Source organism: Zingiber officinale, chromosome 11A (assembly GCF_018446385.1).
Source record: "Zingiber officinale cultivar Zhangliang chromosome 11A, Zo_v1.1, whole genome shotgun sequence".
Classification (NCBI taxonomy): domain Eukaryota; kingdom Viridiplantae; phylum Streptophyta; class Magnoliopsida; order Zingiberales; family Zingiberaceae; genus Zingiber; species Zingiber officinale.
Window position 1 is genome coordinate 28,255,706 of NC_056006.1, and position 23,923 is coordinate 28,279,628.

At 38.9% G+C, this 23,923-nt stretch overlaps 1 protein-coding gene and 1 pseudogene across 1 annotated transcript; both read right to left on the reverse strand.

Moving 5' to 3' along the window:
* Positions 1-2,662: 2,662 nt before the first annotated feature.
* On the reverse strand, positions 2,663-6,780 carry LOC122032575 (annotated as a pseudogene).
* A 1,008-nt stretch (positions 6,781-7,788) lies between these two features.
* On the reverse strand, positions 7,789-22,205 carry LOC122031319 (uncharacterized protein At4g14342-like). The gene is made up of 4 exons (XM_042590445.1): positions 22,161-22,205; positions 8,938-9,023; positions 8,720-8,843; positions 7,789-7,974 (listed from the first exon to the last, which is right to left on the reverse strand). The coding sequence occupies exons 1-4, from the start codon at positions 22,203-22,205 to the stop codon at positions 7,927-7,929; spliced, it is 303 nt and encodes a 100-aa protein (XP_042446379.1). The 3' UTR covers positions 7,789-7,926.
* Between the last annotated feature and the right edge of the window lie 1,718 nt (positions 22,206-23,923).

Here is a 23,923-nt window from a genome sequence, read left to right on the forward strand (position 1 = left end):
CGGCCCAGAAGCCCAATATTCTTTAAGTGCAAGTCTAATTACTAAAGCTTAAGACAATGATAAATGGTTAATTGTACGGGTTGACTAGCCTCAAGTTAAGACGGTGGACTTGTCAGATTGACCTCAAAAGATATCACATAAGAGACTCCATAGCTTGATAATTGATCTAGGCAACAGATTTATTTACTTAGAGGGCTCATTGTAAAAATCTTCTCACACTCGCCATTGACGCTAAATCTGCAATTGTAGTTAAGTTAGATTTAGCTTTATTACTTGCATTGTCTTTCATTATTTAGATTAGATTTCATTTGATGCTACGCTATTTCGATCCTTAGTTTAGTCGTGTTGATGATTAACCCATAGCGTAGAGTGACAATGCGTTGTGGATTAATTATTCGCACTTAGTTAGATTTTATTCCAGCATTAGATTAGTTTCTTTCTTGTTCTACTTATAATTTGTTAGATTTAGAATCAAAAACCCAAACCCCAATTTTCATATTGAAAACCCTAAAAATAGAAATAACATACGATCCTAAGTTTACCATCTTATCATTACTTTCGTTGGCGGACGACCTGAGTCATTCCTATGCTAAATTAGTGTAGGAGGGGTTTGGTATTTCATTATTTGATGCCCAATTCACAACAAAATTAGGCAACAATCAGTCATCCTTCGCGTATGCCTCGAAGTTGGTTCCCTCGGCCCTTGTCCTTGCTGTCTTGTCCACGATCCCTCAGATGCTCTATCCTTCACCGAACTCGAAACCATCAAGCTGAGTCATATGCGTATCCTACAAACCTGCACACTCACATACACATATCAAATACAAGGATAAACCTAACTTAAACCTTTTTCCCAAACATCAAAACACATGGTTGCATGGACTATTGAGATTACTCCAACAGTTTGGACGTCCAACGAAAAGTCCTGAGGTCTCAAATGCTGAGCAAAAGTCCAAACGGTCTAAATGATTGATTTGGCAAAAGATAAACTCTCCTAAGAGGAGTAGGTGAGGATGTGTTCCCTGTAAAGGAAAAAGTAGACATCAGTCCAACCTAGAATTTCGCTGAACCAGTTCAGGCGCCCGGACCTCTGACTGCCTGAAGTTGCTCCAAGTGCCCGGGTCAGTGGCTAACAGGGAGCGTGTCGTTTAGTCAGGCTTCATCATCGAGGGCACCCGGACTGGTCTAGGCACCTGTATCAGGCAAAATTCATCTTCAATCTACGTTGTCATGCTTCGGTTGGCCAACCCATGTCAGCAGTCCAAGTGCTTGGACCAGTCCGAGAACTCGAAAGTGGATAAAGTTTGTTGGATGAAGTTTTAACGAGAGTATGCCATGTTAGCCCTGTGTGGGCGCCCGGGGAGGAGTCCAAGTGCCTAAATGGGACTATAAAGGAGGATTCAACCAACACCTTCAGTACATCAATTCCTAGAAATTTCTTTTTTGCGCGCTACTCAAAAAATGATTCTACAATGCTGAAACGCTGCTCCGACGATCGAAAGTTCAATTCTTTGGTTGTCGGTAAAATTTCGATTATAGCATTTAATTATTGTACTTATACTTATTCGAAATCATTAGTAAATTACCCAACGAAAGTGATCGTCGATCACGAGTCTTGAAGTAGTAGTCATCACAGGATATGAACTAAGTAAAAAAAAGTTTTAGCAATTATTTTTTTTTACTTTTTTGCTTTAACTAAAAAAAATAATTAAGGTTGGGTAATATCGAGAATGAATAATCAGTCCGGGCTCATAGAAGTTTCTCATCTGCCACTAGAGTAAATTGAGAAACACTTGGACAGACGGCCCAGAAGTCCAACATTCTTTAAGTGCAAGTCTAATTACTAAAGCTTAAGACGATGATAAATGGTTAATTGTACGGGTTGACTAGCCTCAAGTTAAGACGATGGACTTGTCAGATTGACCTCAAAAGATATCACATAAGAGACTCCAGAGCTTGATAATTGATCTAGGCAACAGATTTATTTACTTAGAGGGCTCATTGTAAAAATCTTCTCACACTCGCCATTGACGCTGTGTAAAGTTCTAAGTACTGGTAGTATGGAAGAACTATATATAAATGGACTAAGATGATAAGATTCGGCTTGACTAAAGAAAACGTTAAGTTATCAAGTGACTAGAAAGATAACTTTCTAATCACAAAACAACTTCGTAGGTTGATCAACCAACATTTTATGTGAGCAAAATTTTCAAATTTAATGCTTTTAAGGGCATCATTTATTGTTAATTAACTAGCATCCAATGTTTGGTCAACAAAACTTTTTGATTTCGTGGATAACAACCAGAATTATCATTAGTGATGGTTATCCATCATCCAATGTACTATTGATTTTTGGTCGAGCAACCTCTCAGATTGTTTTTAACAAAAATAAATAAATAAAAATAATTGAAATAGAAAAACGGTCAAGTGTTATTTGTGAATTGTGATGAGCACATGAACACAAGAACAAGATAATAAAATGATAGGATAATGCACTACTTAAATTATATGAAATTATGATAAATATATACATTCATCAAAAAAGAAAAATATCAAAGAAAACTTAATTAACCATGATAAAATATGATAAAATTTATTTAAATATAGATAATATAATCAGAAAAGTTCAATGACATAAGCGATTCTATATAGCCAACCCTACTTCATGAAATAAAAACTTAAGTGATTGGTTTACTTCATACGAATATTTAGCTCATGGCATATTTCTGAGTCCATGACCTGGCAGTGGTCTCGTACTTGACTCGATCATTCTTGTAAATTTGAGCGATCTCAGGAACCAAAGGATCATCAAGGTTGGGATCAGTGAGGAGTGAGCACATCAATAACAACACCTAAAATTTGAATTCAGATTGCTAGTTAGGTTCTCTTTGGTAGCATCAAGGAAATATAGTTCAATCATCTTCTATGAATTTCTGAAGACACTATTAAAAATTGAAGGTATTTTACCAATAAGTTGCGTGTCTCTTGATTACCAATAAGTTTACACAACTGAACTCCCAATAGAACTAAAGTGAAACTCAAATGAAAGCCTATAGTCATAAGAGGAGGTCATTTCCCTAATGCTTCTACAGCTTTAGAATAATTCTATGGTGACCTCTTTCTGGTACCTAGTGTTTAAATTTGAAAAAAAAAGGGGCTAAAATCATGGATCCCCAGCCTACAAATCTGAGTACTTGAATGTTATACATATAGGTATTATTTGACATGCATAAATAACATTTGGTTCGACATATCAATACGCATATTTAGTAGTAATAATGGCCAAGCAAATGACTAATTTAAACTATCTAAAGATAAATAGACAAAAAAAAAAAGAGAGAGAGAGATACTACCTTAGATATTGTCAAAATAGGACTCCATTGCTCCTTCAGAATGTCAAGGTAGATGTTACCGTTGCTGTTAATATTTGGGTGATAGACTTTTGTTAGAAAAGACATCTGCAAGATCAATGTATTATTTAGATATCATGAAAAGGAACCATGAATCCAGCTGAGATGAAATTCCTTAATACTATGTTGACTTGAAAGGAAGGATATAGGAGAAAAGAAAAGTAATTAAATTGATAAAGTCTTCCTCACTAACTAACTTCAGCCCATCTTATTCATTTGAATGAAACTGAAATAAAAGAAAATGTCCCATGCTTATGTTGTGTACTGATTAGAAATTAGAAACATTTTCCTTGGATGAAATTAAATTCCTTCCTAGTCTCGTTTTCTTTGCTTGAAAAAATTGGTAAAATTATTTCTTTTCCTTTATTTGTTCCTTTTGCTTTTGTTCAAAAAAACACACCCAATCGTCTTCATGAAAAAATATATACACCTATGTCCTTGGTATGATATATACATTTAAATGAAATAATTTCAATGTAAGCACAAAGTTTAAGAAATATGATGTCAGCCCTACTACAAGCTGTATTATAAGACTGGACTAAGTTGAAAATGGGGAAAAACAAACAAAATGATCGATTACACCTTATTAAAGTGTTCAAGATGAAAGAAGCATATGCTACAGACATTCATGAAGAGTCATTGTTAGAATTTTGAGATCATAATTTGTAATTATAAATGTTTAATATCATCAAATTAAATAAGTCATAATTTAATGTGATCAAATTATGATTAAGTAATATGACTTAAGGGTTTAATTGTTATGAATAAATTAATGTGGATACCATGTGCAATTTCTAATTTGTTGAGGGGCCAAATTAGAAATAAGCATTTAGGCTTCTATAAATAAGGGTTATGGTCCCAGTTTGCAGATGATGCTTTTGTTTTGTTTCCTCATCGACAAAACTCTCTGGATACTAAGGAAGATCTGCAAATTGAAGATCTTGCCCAAATCGACTGCATATCATGGATTCTGGTACGCTTCCGTAATTTTTTGTCTATCCAGTTTATAATTTCTTAAGAATTTGAATAGAATGCATAAGTTTTGTGTTGATATTTCTCAACCTAATTTATTCTATCAGTCATAATATCAAATCAACCATCAAAATACTCATCTTAACAGATTTTTTGTGGGCAAAATGGATATGTCAGTAAACTCCATCAAATAAAGTAGAATGAATATCTAATTGCGTGAAAAGTAAGCTCAAGCAGGATTCAGGTTAGCACATCTAGAAGAATATGCAAGTCATATGCACAAGCTCCTCAAAAGAGACTTTGCATATCTGCAACGTATAGCATTCCTCAAAAGAAACCTGTTTCATTTAACAATATTAAAAAGCTTACCCTTGGTGGCCAGAAGGGATAATCTAGTGGAAAGTGAATATTCACTAAAAATACACCGCCTGCAAATGGGCTATCAGTAGGCCCCAGTGGAACATGTCCTCACCAACAGGACCTAGCAAAGTTAATGGACAAGAAAAAATGAAGCGGATGTATTAATAAATCAATTGATAGATCTATATCAAGTATAATTAAAATTGAATAGTCCGTAAACTATTTTAGGAATAGAATATCATAAACTAATTTCTCGAGTGAATAAGAAATTAATATCTAAAATGACTTAGGAAAGATTGGTCCAATGAAATCAAACAAAGATAGTGCCTTGAATATGAGCGAGGGTCATGGACATAAAATATATGAACACTAACCCAAGAATGCATGAGTGTCAATTCTCATACGGCCATTAAAGGTTAAGAAATATATCAGGGATCAAAACCCAAGATAGAACTGTGAAAAGGATAATATTAATTAATTAATAATTAATTATGCTTCGTCTTCATCAAAGTGTACCATATATGCAATTTATCAGCAATTTAGCGTGCATGAAATCTATGGAGAACACACGTCAAGCTTCAGTTTAAACATCAGTCCTTCCATGATTTCATGAAGCATTCTTTGATTCCCATTGACTGCATGCAACAGCTCGAATAGGAAATAATAAATGCAGCCAATGGAGAAGCAATCTGGCAGCGAACAATCAATCACAGACCAGCAATTGCATGAACAATCAATCACAGACCAGCAAGAATAATCTAGTTAATTAAGGTAGTTTTGCAAAAAAAAAAAAAAAAAAAAAAGAAGGCACCTTTTGTAAAGATGTCTTTCACCCTTTGAGGGTGTCTTGACACCTCTTGGAAGAAATTTGCCACCCTTATTAGTTAATATCCCTTACTCTTGTTCAATTTACTCAATACTCAAGTTTGAGTTCTCCTATTGAATTCTCCCTCTCCTCTTTAATGAATTCCAGAGTTTCGAAAATTCATTTGGACTCAAAATTTAGATTACACCTATTTCAAATCAAAAGTCATGGTATCTTGAAAGAAAATTATCAATTAACCTGCAAGCACTCATCTTAATGAGAGAAAACTTGCCTTTAACTTAACATTAATTCTCTTATCCAAAGGGATAAAACAACACACAGGGGCGTGTCAACATATATAGAGATGAGTTGGCTGACCAGCATTAGTAAATCAGTGATGATGCTACTACCCGAAAGGGTGCCTCAATAGCCAAAAGGATGTGTCGAGAATCTGAAAGAGATAATCTATGTCGCCATACCAACACCTCACCCATTCGAGTTGTTGTTGACTTGTCAACGACCTGACTTAGCGGGCCCAACATGGACCAATCTCATTAATTGAGACCAACAACATACAAAAGTGAATCGGAAAGGGTGGAAGTTTCATTAGTTTGATTTCACATTTGTTAGCATAACATGGTGGACGACAGAGTTCGCGCCGTATTTTGCTAAGATACCCAGAATGACATGTTCAAATACATTACTTGATTACATACATGAAAGATCATCCGAGCAACCAGAAACAGAGTCTACCTGCACTGCATGACAGGGGCGGGTCCTTCTCCAAATCCTTCAACTCCTTCTGTAGCCTCTTGGAAGCCATGAGCAGCGAACCAGAACTCTAATCATAAACAAACGAACAAGTAATCAAGGCATTTAAAGCAAGGAGAAAGCGATTCCTGAACAAACAAATAAAAAATTTCACGCAGCGAAAGGAAAATCAGTGGTCGAAAACAAATCGGATAATCGCAATCCGAAACTTCATAATCGAAGACGCCGCGGAAACCGATCGACAACAGAATGGGAGAATGAGAAATTATTACCTCGCTAGGTTTCCTTCGCCTCTCGAATCGCGAGCGTACCTCTTCTTGGAGGAAGAGGGAGCGAGGCGGCGCTCGGTATTTATAGGTAAAACGGCACGAGCTACGGGGCGCAACGTTGGCTTCGGGCCGTGCGATGATATATCTCGGCCGTGCAATTCCAGCCTGCCTGATTCGGCAGACCGCCGACTAGGACGGGATGCGTATCAGATTCTATATCCTTCCTTTCATATCTCGAATTTAAAGATATATATCCATACTTCCTAAAATATCCGATATCTTTTATATTATATATTCCTTTTTCATTATATATCCTTTTATAACCTCCTTCGTTCCAAAGGACACACTGATTTTCAAAATCGAACCGACTGATTGATTCAATATTTGAAATAATATTTTTATTTATTTAATAAAAAATAATTCATGAATAAATTTAATTATGTTCAAATATTTTTTTCATTCATTACAAGTCGCTCCCATAGTTTGATCACCGCTACAATTTGCAACCAGGCTAGAGCTCACAGCAAAGCCATGACTAAACCATTTAAATGAATTGAATTAAAATTTTACTAACTCAAGTCCACTGTGAACCGACCCATATACACCAGCTTAGATTAGCCCACGATTGAGAAATATATATAAGCTAAATTTTATATCAATTTATTATTTTTCATCCCACATAAATATTCGTTTGTGTTCAATTATATTATATTATATATATATATATATATATATATAAAACATTAAAGATAAAAATATTTTTTAAAAAAATAATAGACCCACAGATTGATCCACCAAATCCACAACCCGCTTTAGATTGGGTTGAAAATTTTTCAACCCGTGAAGTTGACGGATCGATTCGTCCCACCAAATGATTGGTCAGTCATCGATCAACCCGCCCCACCACGGATTAATCTATCTGACAACTCTAACAGCCACGAGTTCACAGCTACTTGCGGTTTGGTTGTGAATCATGGCCCTTTCTTCTTTCTATTTTTCTCCTTTTTAACTTTGCTATTTCTCACCAGGTTTCTTATAACAAAACAAAGAAAACCCACTATTTGTTCTATATTCAAGAGTGAACTTAAAGCAACACGAGTTTCAGACATTCAATCGATAAACAGATCATTTCGGAAAGCAAGAAACCAACAACTTTGAACCTCTACTAAATAACCCATGGAAAAACAAAGAAACCGAAAAATAGTTAAACAAGTGTTTACCATCTGTAGCCAGCAAACTTCAAATCCATTACAGATGATCTCAGTTCAACACGCATACAGAGTTCTACACAGCAGTATAAATAAAAATACAAGGAAGCAGCCACAAATAACACAGGACTTCAATCTTCTTCTCTCTCTAGAGAAAGACCACAAGGCAACAGCATTTTCTGCAACAAGAGACACGTTATCTTGCTGTACTCATCTTGTGGCAAAGGAATATAAATGGCAAAGAGGCCCAAATTACAGCACTTAATGCACTGTTCTAAAAACACAAAGAACTAGTGGATCTAGCTTGACATGTGTAATCACCCAAGACTACTGATATAAGCTAAGACAGAAGAAAACTACTCAATCTTATTAAAATAAACCAGTCCACAAATCAGATAATTAAAATTAGAACTTTGTTGTTCTCTCATGCCAATCAGCTGCACATATGCAGGGTAATGTTTTCGAACTACAGCCGCCAACCTAACCAATCAAGAACCTCCATATGATCTCAACAAATGACAAATAAAGTCTACAACTTTTGAGAGAAGTTCGACTCATTTGTAGGTACAAAAAGCAGGAATTTTATCAACTTACGAGTTAGCATCACAAGAACATATGTGGATGGTGAATCACTTAGCTATCTGTCACATAACATCAATTTCATATATTACAGATAAAAGGATACCATAATTTTTCCTCTACGATGCACATCTGTGATGGACGCATACATAATTAATATAAAGAAAGAAAACAAAACCAAAATCTATGATAAAAAAAAAATTCATTCGTTTCATTTATTCATCAACAAAAGGCAAAAGTAAATGATATCATGCATTTATGATGCATAACTAACTTCTATTAAACTTAAATGGGTAGCTGACTATTAATATAAATAATAGATGAAGAAGCAGGATCTAGCCTCACTTGCATAAAATTGTAGCGTTGTCTTCCAATGGATTCATTTTCAGCAACAGAAAAATAGGCCAAGATAGGGTAGTGGCCAATGTATGATGCATAACTGTCGCGTTGGATATTCACACCCCATTCACTGAAGGACATAAGAAAGATATATTTGAATTATTTTTATGTATTCAATTTATTTATGACAAATAGATAGCAACTTTGCAAGTAAGATTTGGGACAATCTATTTAAGTCTGCATGCCCTGTTCCAACATATTTAGCTTGAAGATGCTCTAGCTGACAATTGATGTTGAATCTGTTGCTTGCCTGTGTGGACAAAGTTCTATGAGATCTTTACTAATAGAAAAAAATAATGATAGCTTCACTGGATTACTATTACATCTACTCAATTGAACAAAAATTTAGAAAAATTGAAAATGTACCATTAAGGTTATCCTAAAATAAACATCTCAGATACATTAATGGATTGTTGTTGGACATTCCTCCTACGTAGAGGAGGAACAGAGACGAATGGATGAATGAAAATCATCAAATATTGCTAACTGAAGGACAATGCTACTGTGATAAATAGTCTGAACTATTTGACAGGTGACTGAATTGAAGGTTAAGAATAATTGTGACAAAAAAAGACCTACTATTTGAGTGTTGATGTTTGGATAAGCTTAGCATTAGCATAGAGACAAGTGATGTTGTCTGATCAGCAAAGCCACAAGCCATATAAGGTAGTGTCAATAAAATAAAATGTGAAATAGACGGAACTAAAGTTCAGGTTAAGGTCACAATCAGGCCCACAATGCATTTAACATAGTCCTAGGTATATGACTGAGGGTTCTTTTGGATAGGGTTGTAAATGAACCAAACGTTCGTGAACAACCTTGGTGTTCGGCTTGGTAAGACTTTGTTTATGTTCGTTCAATATACGTAAGATCAATTAAATAAACAAGCTTAAACAACTCGTTAAACTAAACAAGCAAGCTTGAACACATGTGTTCAACTCGTTAATGTTTGTAAACAATGTTCGTGAATAATGTTCATGAACAATGTTCGTAAACAATGTTCACGAACCATATTTATTAATAAAACTTTTATCAATATGTTAAATAAATAAAATAAAATAAAATAAATAAATAAATTTGAATTATCAAACTCAATAATCAATCAAACAATCAACGAGCCTGAATTGAGAGATCGATAACATCTAAATGAACTAAGCTCGAACCAAACTCAAGTCAGGCTTGAATTGAGAGCTCGATAACATCTAAACGAACCAAGCTCAAGCCAAGCTTAAAACAAGCTCAAGCTCATAAAAAATAAACCAAGCCAAGTTTGAACAATCATTTCAAAGGTTTGATTCATTTTAAGTTTGGCTCACCTTGATTCAGTTACCTTATCAAATAAGCTTGAATACCCTAAAGCTCGGCTCGACTTGTTTACAATCCTACTTCTGGAAATTAAGACGCCTACAACTGCTAGCTCCATGACTTTGCCTCATGATGCTTATATTGTTACATGTGCATGTGTGCTAAGGTTTAATCCTAAGAAGTAGTGGGCATAAAGATGGTGTGCACTAAAGTAGCTTGTTTGTAGGATAAAATGGATATAAGCACATTGGAGGACATGATGAAGAAGAGAGGCATATGCTGTAAGTATTTATATATTCTTTTAGAATAGCAGGTTTATACCATAGTTTTAAAAAGCCCTTAGTTGAGCCGCATAATAAGCCACCTAGCTGATTTTTGAAGGGATAGCATAGCGACCGCATATGACATATGTAGTCTACATACGTAGTTGAAAAAACTTATTTGGTTCATTTGCATTAATATGAACCTAACCAAACTGACTTAAACCCTAAGCTACTATATTTATTAGCTTGTAGCACGTACCATTTTAATACTGACTAAATATTCACATACCCAATGTGTTTTGCAATGGGTTGACACGTACCACTTGCTATACTTTTTCAAACCTTGGTTTATATGGTCAGTCACCCATGGTTTCTTCCTATTTTTTTTTTTATCATTTTGTACTTCAGTGCTTGTTATCTTGTTAAGTATCAGCATCAGTTGGTATTTGGTTTGTCTCCTTGATCTTTCACATTTGTAGTGCTACAAAGTGATCTGATCACTGACCAAGAATGAATATGGCTGAGGAATATTGAGGCATACAAAATCATAGGTAGTAATGAAAATTCTGATTTACCACACTTAAATCCATTAAATTCTTTTGAGTTTGATTTTCTCATTCCCCTCCCTGGTACCACAAAATCTTTGCTTCATTATGAAGAAATGACATTTCTTTCGGTTCATTTTTTTTCCATACAAAAACAGGCAAATAGATAGACCTCAGAGAGGCATTAGCAGAGGAGCTAGCATAGGAGAAGTGTGAAATCGAGCAAGTCTCCTTGGTTCTGGCTTCCTTTCAGAGTTGCAAGAGCCCCAACAACAATAGCCACTACTATCGCGTCTACCATATCAAGTCTTGATGTGGGATCTCCGTTCCTCAAACTTGTGTAACGTCCGCAGCTCCACTAGTACTTCAACTTGAATTTCTATATATATATAAAAAATTATCTTTGTCTTCCTTTTCTTGCAAAAAAAGGGTGAACCTTCTTCCAGATTTGATTCAAAGTCGAAGACAACACCATTAACCAGACTACCTACGGCTCGAAATAGATACCTCCCCTTCTCTAGCAAAAAAAAAACACAAGGGGAGAAGCTATGATGGAGTCTAGGGACAACCTTGACAAGGCCAACTACAAGGGGTTGCTCAACCTCGTTTTCGGATTCAACGAATCGAACGGCGGCCATGATTTGTAGCCGAAGGTTGCTAACGCTCAACTTCGGTTACATCGCCAGGGACTAGCCGCTAACCGGAAAGAACCACATGGATTTCGAAGGATAACATATACCAAAACCTCAAAATCAGAAAGAAACGAAGAAAACAAGGGCAACTAGCGTTATTATTGCACCTTTAAATCCATTTTCCACCGTCGTCGTCGAGGAGGAGACAGAGATCGGCCGACGAAATGAAGCTTTGAGACTAGGGTTTCTGGTATTTTAAATGAGTATATGTAGAAGATTGAAATAATTCTTATTATAGGGATGTTTGTGTGGAGTTTATAAACATTTTATTTACGCTGACTCAGGCCTGCGCGCTTGAAGTGCGTGACTTAGTGGGCTAGGCTCAACTTTGCCTACTCAATCACGAATCTAGGGGTGTAAATGAATCAAGTCGTTTGTGAACTATTCAAAATTAAATTCAATAAAAGTTTATTTAAGCTCGTTTAATGAGGCTCGTTAAGCTAAATAAAACAAGCTCAAGTTATACAATACTCGACTCGTTAGCTCGTGAACATGTTCGTTAGTAAACTCATGAATCAACTTTTAAATGAAAAAAATAATAGTTTTGATATTAAATTTATAGATTTTACACTTTACTTGTGAAAAATATAAATAAATATATTAAATTTATTTATTATAATAAAATTATAAATTTTAATAAGAATATTATATATTTTTTAAATATATAATTTAATTTTTAATAAATATTTAAATTTATATTTATTAAGCTCATTTAAACTCGATAAAAACTCATAAGTATAGATACACAGGTGTTTAAATTTGAAAAAATTATAGTTTCTCTAAAAGATAATTTTGTTTTGTAATTCTTTAACGAGTTGGATACACGAGCATTAATGATAATCCCCAGGTGTACATCGGCTTTTAGGCGACGGTAAATGAACTAAACCTTAAACATTTACGAAGATTTTATAACTATTAGTTATTGAGAGATTATAATTTTTTACTATCATAAGAATATATAATATATTAAATCGCTAAGAAATTTATAATTGGTTATAGTGTAGAACCCATAATGACCTAAATTTTAGATTAAAAAATATTATTTAAAATCATTCTAGAGGTTTCAAATAATTTTAATTTGATAATTTTTTATATTGTAATAGTTATGATATATTAAAAATTAAAAAAAAAAGTTAGATGCTCATAGAGTCCATATAGGAGGTGCAAATATATATATATATATATATATATATATATATATATATATATACTTTTGATATTGTACGTGACGCGCACAGTACGCGACTGTGCGCATCGCGCACCATATCAATTTTCTTTTTTTTTTAATTATTATTTTTTTAATATTTTGAATTAAAAAAATTCAACATTTCCTTATATAAAATCTTAGTATATAGATATTGTTGGGACCGGAAAGTAGCTAGAGGGGGGTGAATAGCTTGTCGCGCTCTCGTGCTTGGCGTTGCTTGCTTCTTGCGATGATGGGCAGCGGAAATATACAAGAAAACAGCACTCAACGCTAACACTAAAAATTTACTTGGTATCAACCTCAAGAAGAGGTGACTAGTCCAAGGATCCACACACTCACACACCCTCCACTATGAAAACACTCCTTTACGGTAACTACCGAAGGCGAAGAAGCCCTACAAGCTCACAGTACAAGAAGAAAGGGAAGGGAAATCCAATACAAGCAAAAACTTACAATATATGCACAAGAAACCCTAACCCTAGCTTCTTCCTTGCCTCTTGACTTGGACGTGCACCAGCACAAGCCTCCAAGAACCTTCAAGATCTGGCGTGAGAGCTGTGGAGAAGTCGCTGTGGAATCGCTGTGCTCGCTGGAGAAGAAAGCCGAGAGATCTGTCGACGAAATCACACGCCAACGTCTTTATCCAGCGCCAACGGTCGGATCCCAATCGATTGGATTGCTCCCAATCGATTGGGGAGGCTTTGGATCGATCGGTCGATCGATCCAGAGCGCCTCTGTGCTCCTGGAAATCGCCTGGATCGATTGACCAATTGATCCAGGGCTTATCACGTGAAAACAACACCTCCCAATCGATCGCCTGATCGATTGGAGGCTCTGGATCGATCGGCCGATCAATCCAGAGCTGTTCTGTGCGATCGCGCGCTTCTCCCAATCGATCCACTGATCGATTGGGAAGAAGTTTATCGCGGGGGTTCACCTAATCGATCAACCGATCGATTGGGCATGAGCCAATCGATCCAGCTCCTTGTTTCTGCCTAAAACCAAGTTCAAACCCCCTTAAACCAACATCCGGTCAACCATGACCTGTTGGTTCATCATGCCTAGCATCCGATCACCCTTTACCTGCTAGGACTCCTTCACCAAGTGTCCGGTTAATCCCTTTGACCCACTTAGACTTTCACCAGATATCCGGTCAACCTTGATCCATCTGGATTTCCTCATGCCTGGCTTCACTCACCAGGTCTTTCACTTCTGCCTAGCTTCACTCACTAAGACTTCCCATCTGCCTGACTTCACTCATCAAGACTTTCACCTAGCTTCACTCACTAGGATTTCCCAACTGCCTGGCTTCACTCACTAGGACTTCCCATCTGCCTGGCTTCACTCACCAGAACTTTCACCTAACTTCACTCACTAGGATTTCCCAACTGCCTGGCTTCACTCACCAGGACTTCCCATCTGCCTGGCTTCACTCACCAGGACTTTCACCTAGCTTCACTTACTAGGATTTCCCAACTGTCTGGCTTCACTCACCAAGACTTTCACCTAGCTTCACTCACCAGGATTTTCCTTCTGCCTAGCTTCACTCACTAGGTCTTTCACCAGGATTTTCCTTCTTCCTAGCTCAATCACTAGGTCTTTCACCTGGCTTCACTCACCAGGATTTCCCAGTCAAGTATCCAGTCAAAGTTGACCTACTTGACTCTCCTTCACAATCTCCCCACACAAACAATTGCACCTGCAATCTCCATGTGTTGTCTACATGTATTGTCAAACATCGAAACCCAACCATCGAGACTCGAGCTTGACTCAATTCATGCTCAGTCAACCAGGTCAACCTTTACCTTGGGAATATTGCACCAACAATCTCTCCCTTTTTCATGTTTGACAATATCTCCTTTAAGTTAGGCTAATCCCATAGCCTAAACCTCCTTCATGCCTATGTAAGAATGATGGTTTCCTTCATTCATCCCCTTTCCTAGAGAGTAAACTTCCTCTTTAGGTAATGAAGGCCTAACTTAACCACACATTCTCCCCCTATTGGCATACATCAACAACTCTCCCCTTGAAGAGTTACCCAACGTTGTTCACAACCTCACTCGTTATTCACAACAGCATAACGAAGGTTCCATATCCTTCATTATTCTTAACGCTCAACCTTGAGCATATACCACCTGGTATATTCACACACGATTCAAATGAAGGTCACATACCCTTCATTTTCATAAAATGCTCATCCTTGAGCATATACCACTTGAACCAATAAAGGTCTCATACCCTTCATTCTTCCTTCAAAGCTCACCCATGAGCATGAACAAACAACCAATTAGGATATCCACTCCCCATTGTAGTCAAATGCTCAACCTTGAGCATTTTCACTAAAGAAGGTTAACCACCTTCCAAGGTGTATAAAAAACAGATTTTCATGTCCTTAAAGGGCAGCTCCCCCTAAAGACATGCTCATACCTTCTGCCATTGTACCAATAATGACTTGGAATCCCTAAATCTTTAGGAAACCCAAATTTAGAAGTTTTGAGGTTCAACAATTCAATAATGAAACCAAATCTCAACCTAAACCTCTACTTAGTCTTCCTTAACCAATTCATCCTTGTTTTCATCATGAAAACTCCCCCTAAATGTGTACAAATGTGTTCCAAGGGGTTTGGAATGGTTTTATAGACTAAAAATAGTTGAAATCACTGAAAACAAGCTTTCCTAGTTGAAATCAGTGATTCAATCGATCAATGGATCAATTCCACTATGTGGATCAATCGGTGGATCGATCCAACAAGCTTCTTCTTGCGAAATCAACCTTCTCAATCGATCGCTCGATCGATTGAGACACTTCAATCGATCGCCCGATCGATTGAGACACTTCAATCGATTGGGTGATCGATTGAAGCCTGATTTTTCTGAAATCATTTTTTAGTGAATTTTAAAAACTCCCCAAAAACTCTACAAAATTCCAAAAATCATGAAAATTCATGTAGACATTATTTAGGGTATATATTTTCATGGAAAAATAGTTTTCTAAGAAAATACTTCATATTTTCAAAGATTGACACAAACTTGAAAACTTATAAAAACTTTAGTGTTTTCTTCCAAGTTTGTGCTTAACTATTTAATAATGATTACTATCAAAAGATAGCCTTCATCAAAGTTTTCCGAAAGCATTTTAAAATCATTTTCAAAACCAATATCCAACCATGTTCTTTGGGCTCAATGCACATGACTTGTACATTAACTTTCCCAATGATTGGAAAACACATAACTATGTGTTTGATGAACCTAAAACTCAAAGAAATGCACTAAATCAACATCTTGAGTTTTGTTTATCATCCTAACATCTCACTTGTATCTAATGTGTACTAAAATACATACAAGTCACCTTATAGTTAGTGTGAGATGTAAAATTTTGGTTTTCCCCTAATCTAGGGATCATGCATATCTACCTAGGCATTTTGAGGTTATGAATATCCACCAAGGATGTACTTGTTAATAAATGTAATTGGTCCTTAATTGTAAAAAAAAGTAAAAATAATGCATAATGATGTTATGGCATACATCAAAAAGAAATAATTTTCAAAAGAAAATTTCCTATAACTATATCATATATGTATGACATGACATGGTATTTTTGTGTTTTTCATAATAAGGCATGAATGCAAAAATAAGCATGATGTCATGACATATGATGGGCAAGCAAAGCATGACAAATTAGCATAAATAAAATACCTAGATTACCTATCTAAGTATCCTTAAACCTTAGCTAATCTTAAAATTAAACCCTAGATTGCTCAATTTCATCAAGAAAATGCCAAAACCCAACTTGGCATGTCTTTAATCTCTTGATTTATTCATGCCAATTAAAATTAAACACATTCCTCAAATTTTGGCATATTTATCCTTCTAAAGGAGTAATCACTTTAAATTTAGGCCCGGATTGCCTTTAATCTCTTAAGAACATACCAAAATATCAACTTGGTAGTTCTTATTATTGTCCCAATTGTGCCAATTTAATTTAAAACATAATTCCTCAATGTTTGGCACATTTTACTCTTACAAAAGAGTAAATTTAATTCTTATCATTTTCAAAGGTTAACAATAACCTTGAAAATGCTCTCCGAGTGTCAACTTTATCAAAGTTGGGTTAACTACCCTTCTAATCGGAGTTGACACTCTCTAACCCATCTGGGGTAGAGAAAATGCTCCTAGGAACCCAAAACCTATTGGTACTCCTTGGATGCTCTAGGTACTTACTAGGGATAACTTCCCTAGATACCTTCCTCGTGACCTTGTTAGGCTTCTTAGAAGCCTTGGTCACACTTTCTAGGTCAACCCTAGGAATAACCTCCCTTGTGACATTCTTTATGACTTTCTTAGACTTCTTAGAAGTCTTAGTCACGTTTGTTGCAAAAATACTCTTAGGAATAATTTCCCTAGTATTTTTGACTTGATCACTAAACCTAGGGTTAGTTCCATAGCTATATGGAACTCTATGGTAAGAAGGCACATCCCTTTTGGTTTTAGGTTTGTATCCCAAACATTTATGACCATTGGATGACTTTTGTGCTCCTAAACCTAGGTTTTGCTCATTTTGCCCTTTAAGGATATTTTCCATCCTTTTTAGGGCCTTTTCCATTTTATCAAGCCTTGACCTCAAGACTTGATTTTCTTCCCATAAATTCCTAGATTTTGGTTTTTCATTAAATCCTTGAGCACTTTTATTTTTAGGCTTATAACTATGGTCCCTAGTGTTATTGCTTAGACCTTTACCTACCTTCCTAACCTTCGGTGTGGTAGTCTTAGCATGAAGAGCCATATGTTTTTCTTTAATCTTATCATGCTTCCTATTTTTATGGTAAATAGCATTAAAATGATATAACTTAGAACTATCATGCTTTTTACCATTATTTAAAAGGGTAGACTTAATAAATGATACCTTTCGATTTACCTTGGAGGCTCCCCCCTTGACTCATGCTTCCTCCTTTAGCTTTGACCGCCTTCTTCCCCTTAGGACATTGACTTCTATAATGTCCCTTTTGGTTACACAAGAAGCACACAATGTGCTCCTTGTTTTTCTTTGTTGTGGAGGCGGTCTCCTTGGGCTTCTTCTTGCCCTTATGTGCCACTTGACCCTTCTTCTTGGCCAATTTAGGGCACTTACTTTTGTAGTGCCCATGTTTCCTACATTCAAAACATATGATATGATTTTTATTTTTAATTGAAATATTTATACCTTCACATGTAGAGGTGGCATCTTCTCCTTTGGATCCATAGGTAGAGGCTTCCTCTTGATTCGACATTGATACTCCTCCAATATATTTGACTTGACTTGTGGAGGTGGAAGCTTCTTCATCCTCTTCTTCTCTTGACCCGGATGTGGAGACTTCTCCTTCTTCTTGATCCGGTGTCAAACAAAATCGCTCCCCCTCAATCCTAGAGGTGGAGGCTTCATCATCTTCATCTTGTACATGAAACAAAGAGTATGCTCCCTCTTTGCTCTTTTCATTGCATTCCTTTGAAGATGAAGCTTCTAGGACCTCTTCTTTCGATGTTGAGCACCTTTCAACCTCGGAATCCTCCTCTTCTTGATTTTGCTCCAATGAGTCGCCCTCTTTGGATTTTTCTTGAATTGGTATAGTGGAGTTCTTAATGAAGCTTGGCCAATTTGCTCCATAGCTCTTTGGCATCTTCAAATTCTCCAATTTTCTCCAAGATGTTGTTCGGCAATAGATTGACCAAAAGCTTGGTCACTTTGTTATTGGCCTCACATCTTTGAATTTGTTCTTGGCTCCACTTGCTCCTCTTGAGAATTTTGCCCTTTAAATTCTTTGGAGCTTTGAAGCCTTCCATTAGAGCAAACCATTGCTCTATCTCCACCATCAAGAAATTTTTGATCCTTGATCTCCAAAGATCGAAGCTCATCATTTTGAATGGTGGAGGCACCCTCGTGTCGAATCCAAGTCTGTCTTGGAATTCCATGTTGAAGTTGAACCTTCTGATGAAGTCTTCGACTTGTAAAATTGCTCCAACTTCTTCACCCTCTAGCTTTTTGCCCCTTCCGGTGATGATTCCGGTGAAGAGAAACTTTGCTCTGATACCACTTGTTGGGACTGAAAAGTAGCTAGAGGGGGGTGAATAGCTCGTCGTGCTCTCGTGCTTGGCATTGCTTGCTTCTTGCGATGATATGCAGTAGAAATATACAAGAAAACAACACTCAACACTAACACTAAGGATTTACTTGGTATCCACCTCAAGAAGAGGTGACTAGTCCAAGGATCTACACACTCACACACCCTCCACTATGAAAACACTCCTTTACGGTAACTACCGAAGGCGAAGAAGCCCTACAAGCTCACAGTATAAGAAGAAAGTGAAGGGAAATACAATACAAGCAAAAGCTTACAAGATATGCACAAGAAACCCTAACCCTAGCTTCTTCCTTATCTCTTGACTTGGACGTGCACCAGCACAAGCCTACAAGAACCTTCAAGATCTGGCATGAGAGCTGTGGAGAAGTCACTGTGGAATCGTTGTGCTCGCTAGAGAAGAAAGCCGAGAGATCTATCGACGAAATCACACGCCAACGTCTTTATCCAGCGCCAACGGTCGGATCCCAATCGATTAGATTGCTCCCAATCGATTGGGGAGGCTTTGGATCGATCAGTCGATCGATCCAGAGCGCCTCTGTGCTCCTGGAAATCGCCTAAATCGATCGACCAATCGATCCAGGGCTTATCGCGCGAAAACAACACCTCCCAATCGATCGCCTGATCGATTGGAGGCTCTGGATCGATCGACCGATCGATCCAGAGCTGTTCTGTGCGATCGCGTGCTTCTCCCAATCGATCCACTGATCGATTGGGAAGAAGTTTATAGCAGGGGGTTCACCCAATCGATCAACCGATCGATTGGGCATAAGCCAATCGATCAACCGATCGATTGGGCATGAGCCAATCGATTGGCTGATCGATCCAACTCCTTGTTTCTGCCCAAAACCAAGTTCAAACCCCCCTAAGCCAACATCCGGTCAACCATGACCTGTTGGTTCATCATGCCTAGCATCCGATCACTCTTGACCTGCTAGGATTCCTTCACCAAGTGTCCGGTCAATCCCTTTGACCCACTTGGACTTTCACCAGATATCTGGTCAACCTTGACCCATCTGGATTTCCTCATGCATGGCTTCACTCACCAGGTCTTTCACTTCTGCCTAGCTTCACTCACTAAGACTTCCCATCTACCTGGCTTCACTCACCAGGACTTTCACCTAGCTTCACTCACTAGGATTTCCCAACTGCCTGGCTTCACTCACCAGGACTTCCCATCTGCCTGGCTTCACTCACCAGGATTTTCCTTCTGCCTAGCTTCACTCACTAGGTCTTTCACCTGGCTTCACTGATCACCAGGATTTCCCAGTCAAGTATCCAGTCAAACTTGACCTACTTGACTCTCCTTCACAATCTCTCCACATGAACATTTGCACCTGCAATCTCTATGTGTTGTCTACATGTATTGTCAAACATCGAAATCCAACCATCGAGACTCGAGCTTGACTCAATTCAAACTCAGTCAGCCAGGTCAACCTTGACCTTGGGAATATTGCACCAACAGATATATCCCCTAAACACATTACAATACTCTGTAAATACTTAAATTTATTTCATTTTTAATTTTTCTTTTAACTAAATACTATAACCCAATTGGGAAGTCTGAAGCTTAGAGGTAAAATTTTTAAAAAGAAAATTAGCTTAAAAATGATAACCCTATTAGAAAATCTGAACCCTAAAATAAAATCATTAAAAAAAATTAATTATTTTTCTAATTCAAAATAAAAAAAATAACAAAACATAGACATTTTGAATTAAAAAAAATAATATTTCTTTATATAGGTAGCTAATACTTTAAGATATCCCCTTAACATATTATAATACTCCGTAAATACTTAAATTTATTTCATTTTTAATTTTTTTAAATTAAATACTATAATCCAATTAGAAAATCTAAACCCTAGAGGTAAAATCTTAAAAAAAAAATTTAACTAAAAATTATATCCCAATTAGGATGCCTGAACCCTACCATTAAAATCTTAAAAAATATATTTTATTTATTTATTAATCAAAATTAAAAAAACAAAAAAATCATGGTATACTGCGCGATGCGCACAGTCGTGCACTGTGCGTGTCGCGCAGTATATCAAAATCGTATATATATATATATATACCAATTAATTCTAGATGATTGAATGACCAATTTAATACCTATTAAAAGTTTCTATAGGCCATTGAGCCTGTCCGAGCGATGAGTCAATGGACGCTGGGGATGTGGCGCTCTCCGCTGTCTTTGGCTGATGACGTGGACCTCCGGCGAACCTGCAACAAAGCCGAGCCGGGAAGGGGTTCCCGGCGACGACCCTCCGACGCTCAAGTCAAGTAGCGAAGAAGAAGCAGAATAACGCTATTGTGGCTACAGTGATGAGAATTGCATATCTTCGTCGAAGTCTAGGGGTCCTAATATAGGACCCCGGGGAGGTGCGTCCACGCTTCCTGAGGTGTGCACGTTTTTCCAAACATACTTCAAACATGAATGTCAGAAAAGCATGTATGACGCCATTCTGCAACCGTCCGAGCATATCTCCGACGAGACAGTGGAACCTTTCACCGTACGATCCTCTGTACGGCTCGGCCGCCGACCATGTTGCTTGTCGGCGGTAGCTGTCTCGAGAATGATATCACTAACTGCCCTTTTTATCTTCTTCTGAGTCTTTTGTCTATTGCTGGGCTGGCTGGGATGACCACTCGGCCTTCCGGGCGTTCGGGTAGGTACATGCCTTGGACCGGGCGGGAAGGTCGCTCGGTCACCTACTCGGACGGGGCACATGCTGGTCGATCTGCCATTCAGCCGAGCGGACCGGCCGCTCGGCGCAAAGGTTCCCCCCAGGGGAATCCCGAGAGTGTCGGAAGCTCGACCTAGGGTCGAGCTATCTTTGCACCGGCCTGGGAGTTACCCTGGTCAGTCAACCAGGTGACTTGACTGACCGATCGGACTGGAAGTTCGTCTGACCGTGACTTTGACTTCCACTTGTCGTTAACCCCTTCATATGTGGGCCCCGATCCTTACCACCGGATCACGTGCCTTCCCTTCAAGTCTAGTCGAAGGAGGTGCTAAGTCCGACTGATTGGACTGTGAGTCCGGCAGTGGCATCCGCTCGCCACTTTCAAAAATATCCTTCCGCTCGGCCAATATGGAGTCAAGTGGCGTCGTTCGGCCTATTACTGATTACCCTCGGCCTGGCGCCTGTCATCGCTGACATCCCCGGGATCCTCTTGGAATACGTGCAAATCCTTACCATTAAGGTTGAGCACGCGGCCCCTGCCCCGTAATAGGGCTCACTAAATGTGCTCCTGTGACCTGATGCCACGTGGTGCCACTGTCGTCATCGTACGGCGGCGGCATCGCGTCCGATGGGACCTTCGGCGGTTTGAAATGGGCGGTTAGATATGAGCCTCGGGTCCTGTGACCTGGATCTGACGGCTCGGAAGGATCGGGCCCAACCTTATAAAGTCCGTCGCCCTCCTCCGTCGCATTCTCGCAGTCGTGCGTTCAGAAGCCTCCACTTGCGCTCAGTGCTCCGGCGAACTTGCTCCTCGGCGTTCCGGCGACTCTTCGTCTTCTTTCTAGGCCATCTTCTTCTCTGTAAGAATCCCCCCTCCTTGCCTCTTTGCTCTTTCATATTTTTCTCCGCATCTATATTTTGACACTGTTCTGATCACCTTCTTTGTCATCTTTTCCTTTTTTTCTTTTGTGTCCATTTTTCCTATCGCTTCGACGATGGCCAGCACCTCCCAACCCCCCGAATTTACTCCCGGCCCATGGTATACGACCATGGAGTCGCGGTTCTGATGCGGAGAGTCTAGTCAATGCTTTTGATCTTCCCTCTAATTTCGAGCTTATCCTGCCCTCGCCTTCCGCCCGGCCGCATAAATCGCCGCACGACACCGTTTGTTTTTTCCGCGATCAATTTGTGGCCGATCTGCGGTTTCCTCTTCATCCCTTCATCGTTGAAGTCTGTAATTTCTTCGGTATTTCGCTCGGACAGCTGGTACCGAATTCCTTCCGCCTTTTGTGTGGATTCATGGTTTTATTTAAAATCCACAATATCCCCCTCCGTCCGGAGGTCTTCTACTATTTCTGCTATCCCAAGCAATCCGAGCTGGGCACTTATCTGTTCCAGTCTCGGATCGGCTTAGCCTTTTTTGACAAAATGCCCTCCTCCAACAAACACTAGAAGGAGTATTTCTTTTTCCTCCGTCTTCCTGAGCAGTTGCCTTTCCTCACTAGGTGGCAGGTCGGACCGCCCACTTCCCCTGAGCTGAAGAGGTACAAAACCCGTCCGGACTACCTCCAAGCGGCCAATATGCTGGCCGGTCTGAAGCTGGACATCAACAAGCTGCTGCCGGAGGGTGTCATGTATATGTTCAGCCTGAGCCCGAGCCGAACCAAGCTCCCGAGCAGCTTCGGTAAGAGATTTACTTGTGCCTTCGCTTTATGTCTAACTGATTTCCTTCCTCTTCTTTTGCAGCTAACATCATAATGGAATCCGTGGTGTTCGGAATCTTAAGGAAGAAGGCTGAGGCGATCGAGGCAGCGGCGGCCAAAGAGATGGAGCTCTTGAACATCGTCCCGGTCGGCTCTCATGAGGGTGAGAGCGAGGCGGGCGTTGAGGAGTCCGCCGCTCAGGCCTCTCCAGTGGAGGCGGTGGGGGGCGAAGCAACAACCAGCAGGGGTCCCGCCGCGCGAGAGGAGGACCCCGAACCAGAGGATGATCTCCCTCTCAGTAGGAAGAGACACCGGACGGAGACTCCTCTAAGATCGGCCACCTTTGCGGTGCAGCCGTCCGAGCGGACGAGCGCTCTTCTCCTGGAGGCCGGGCACAATCTGTTGAGGCACTTTCTTCTGAATGGACCCCCTCCCAGCTGGAGCTGCCAGAAGACCCCATCGCTGCTCAGCCGGTCAGCTCCCTGCCCCCGGCGTCTCGGAGACCTCGCCGCTCGGACATACTCTCCACGTCGTCCGCACCAGCATCTGATCCCTCCGCATCTGCTCACACGACGCAGGGCAGGACCTCGTGGAGTTGGATCGACCCACGACCCCTGAGCACATGATCGCCATCC

What these genes read in the sequence shown, in the direction of transcription:
- LOC122031319 (XM_042590445.1), bottom strand. Translation starts at nt 22,205, where the DNA reads ATGCCGCCGCCGTACGATGACGACAGTGGCACCACGTGGCATCAG. An exon ending in CATGCAGACTTAAATAGATT is followed by an intron (nt 8,844 to 8,937) that starts GTCCCAAATCTT and finishes TATGTCCTTCAG; the next exon opens with TGAATGGGGTGTGAATATCC. An exon ending in AACGCTACAATTTTATGCAA is followed by an intron (nt 7,975 to 8,719) that starts GTGAGGCTAGAT and finishes CTCTTGTTGCAG; the next exon opens with AAAATGCTGTTGCCTTGTGG.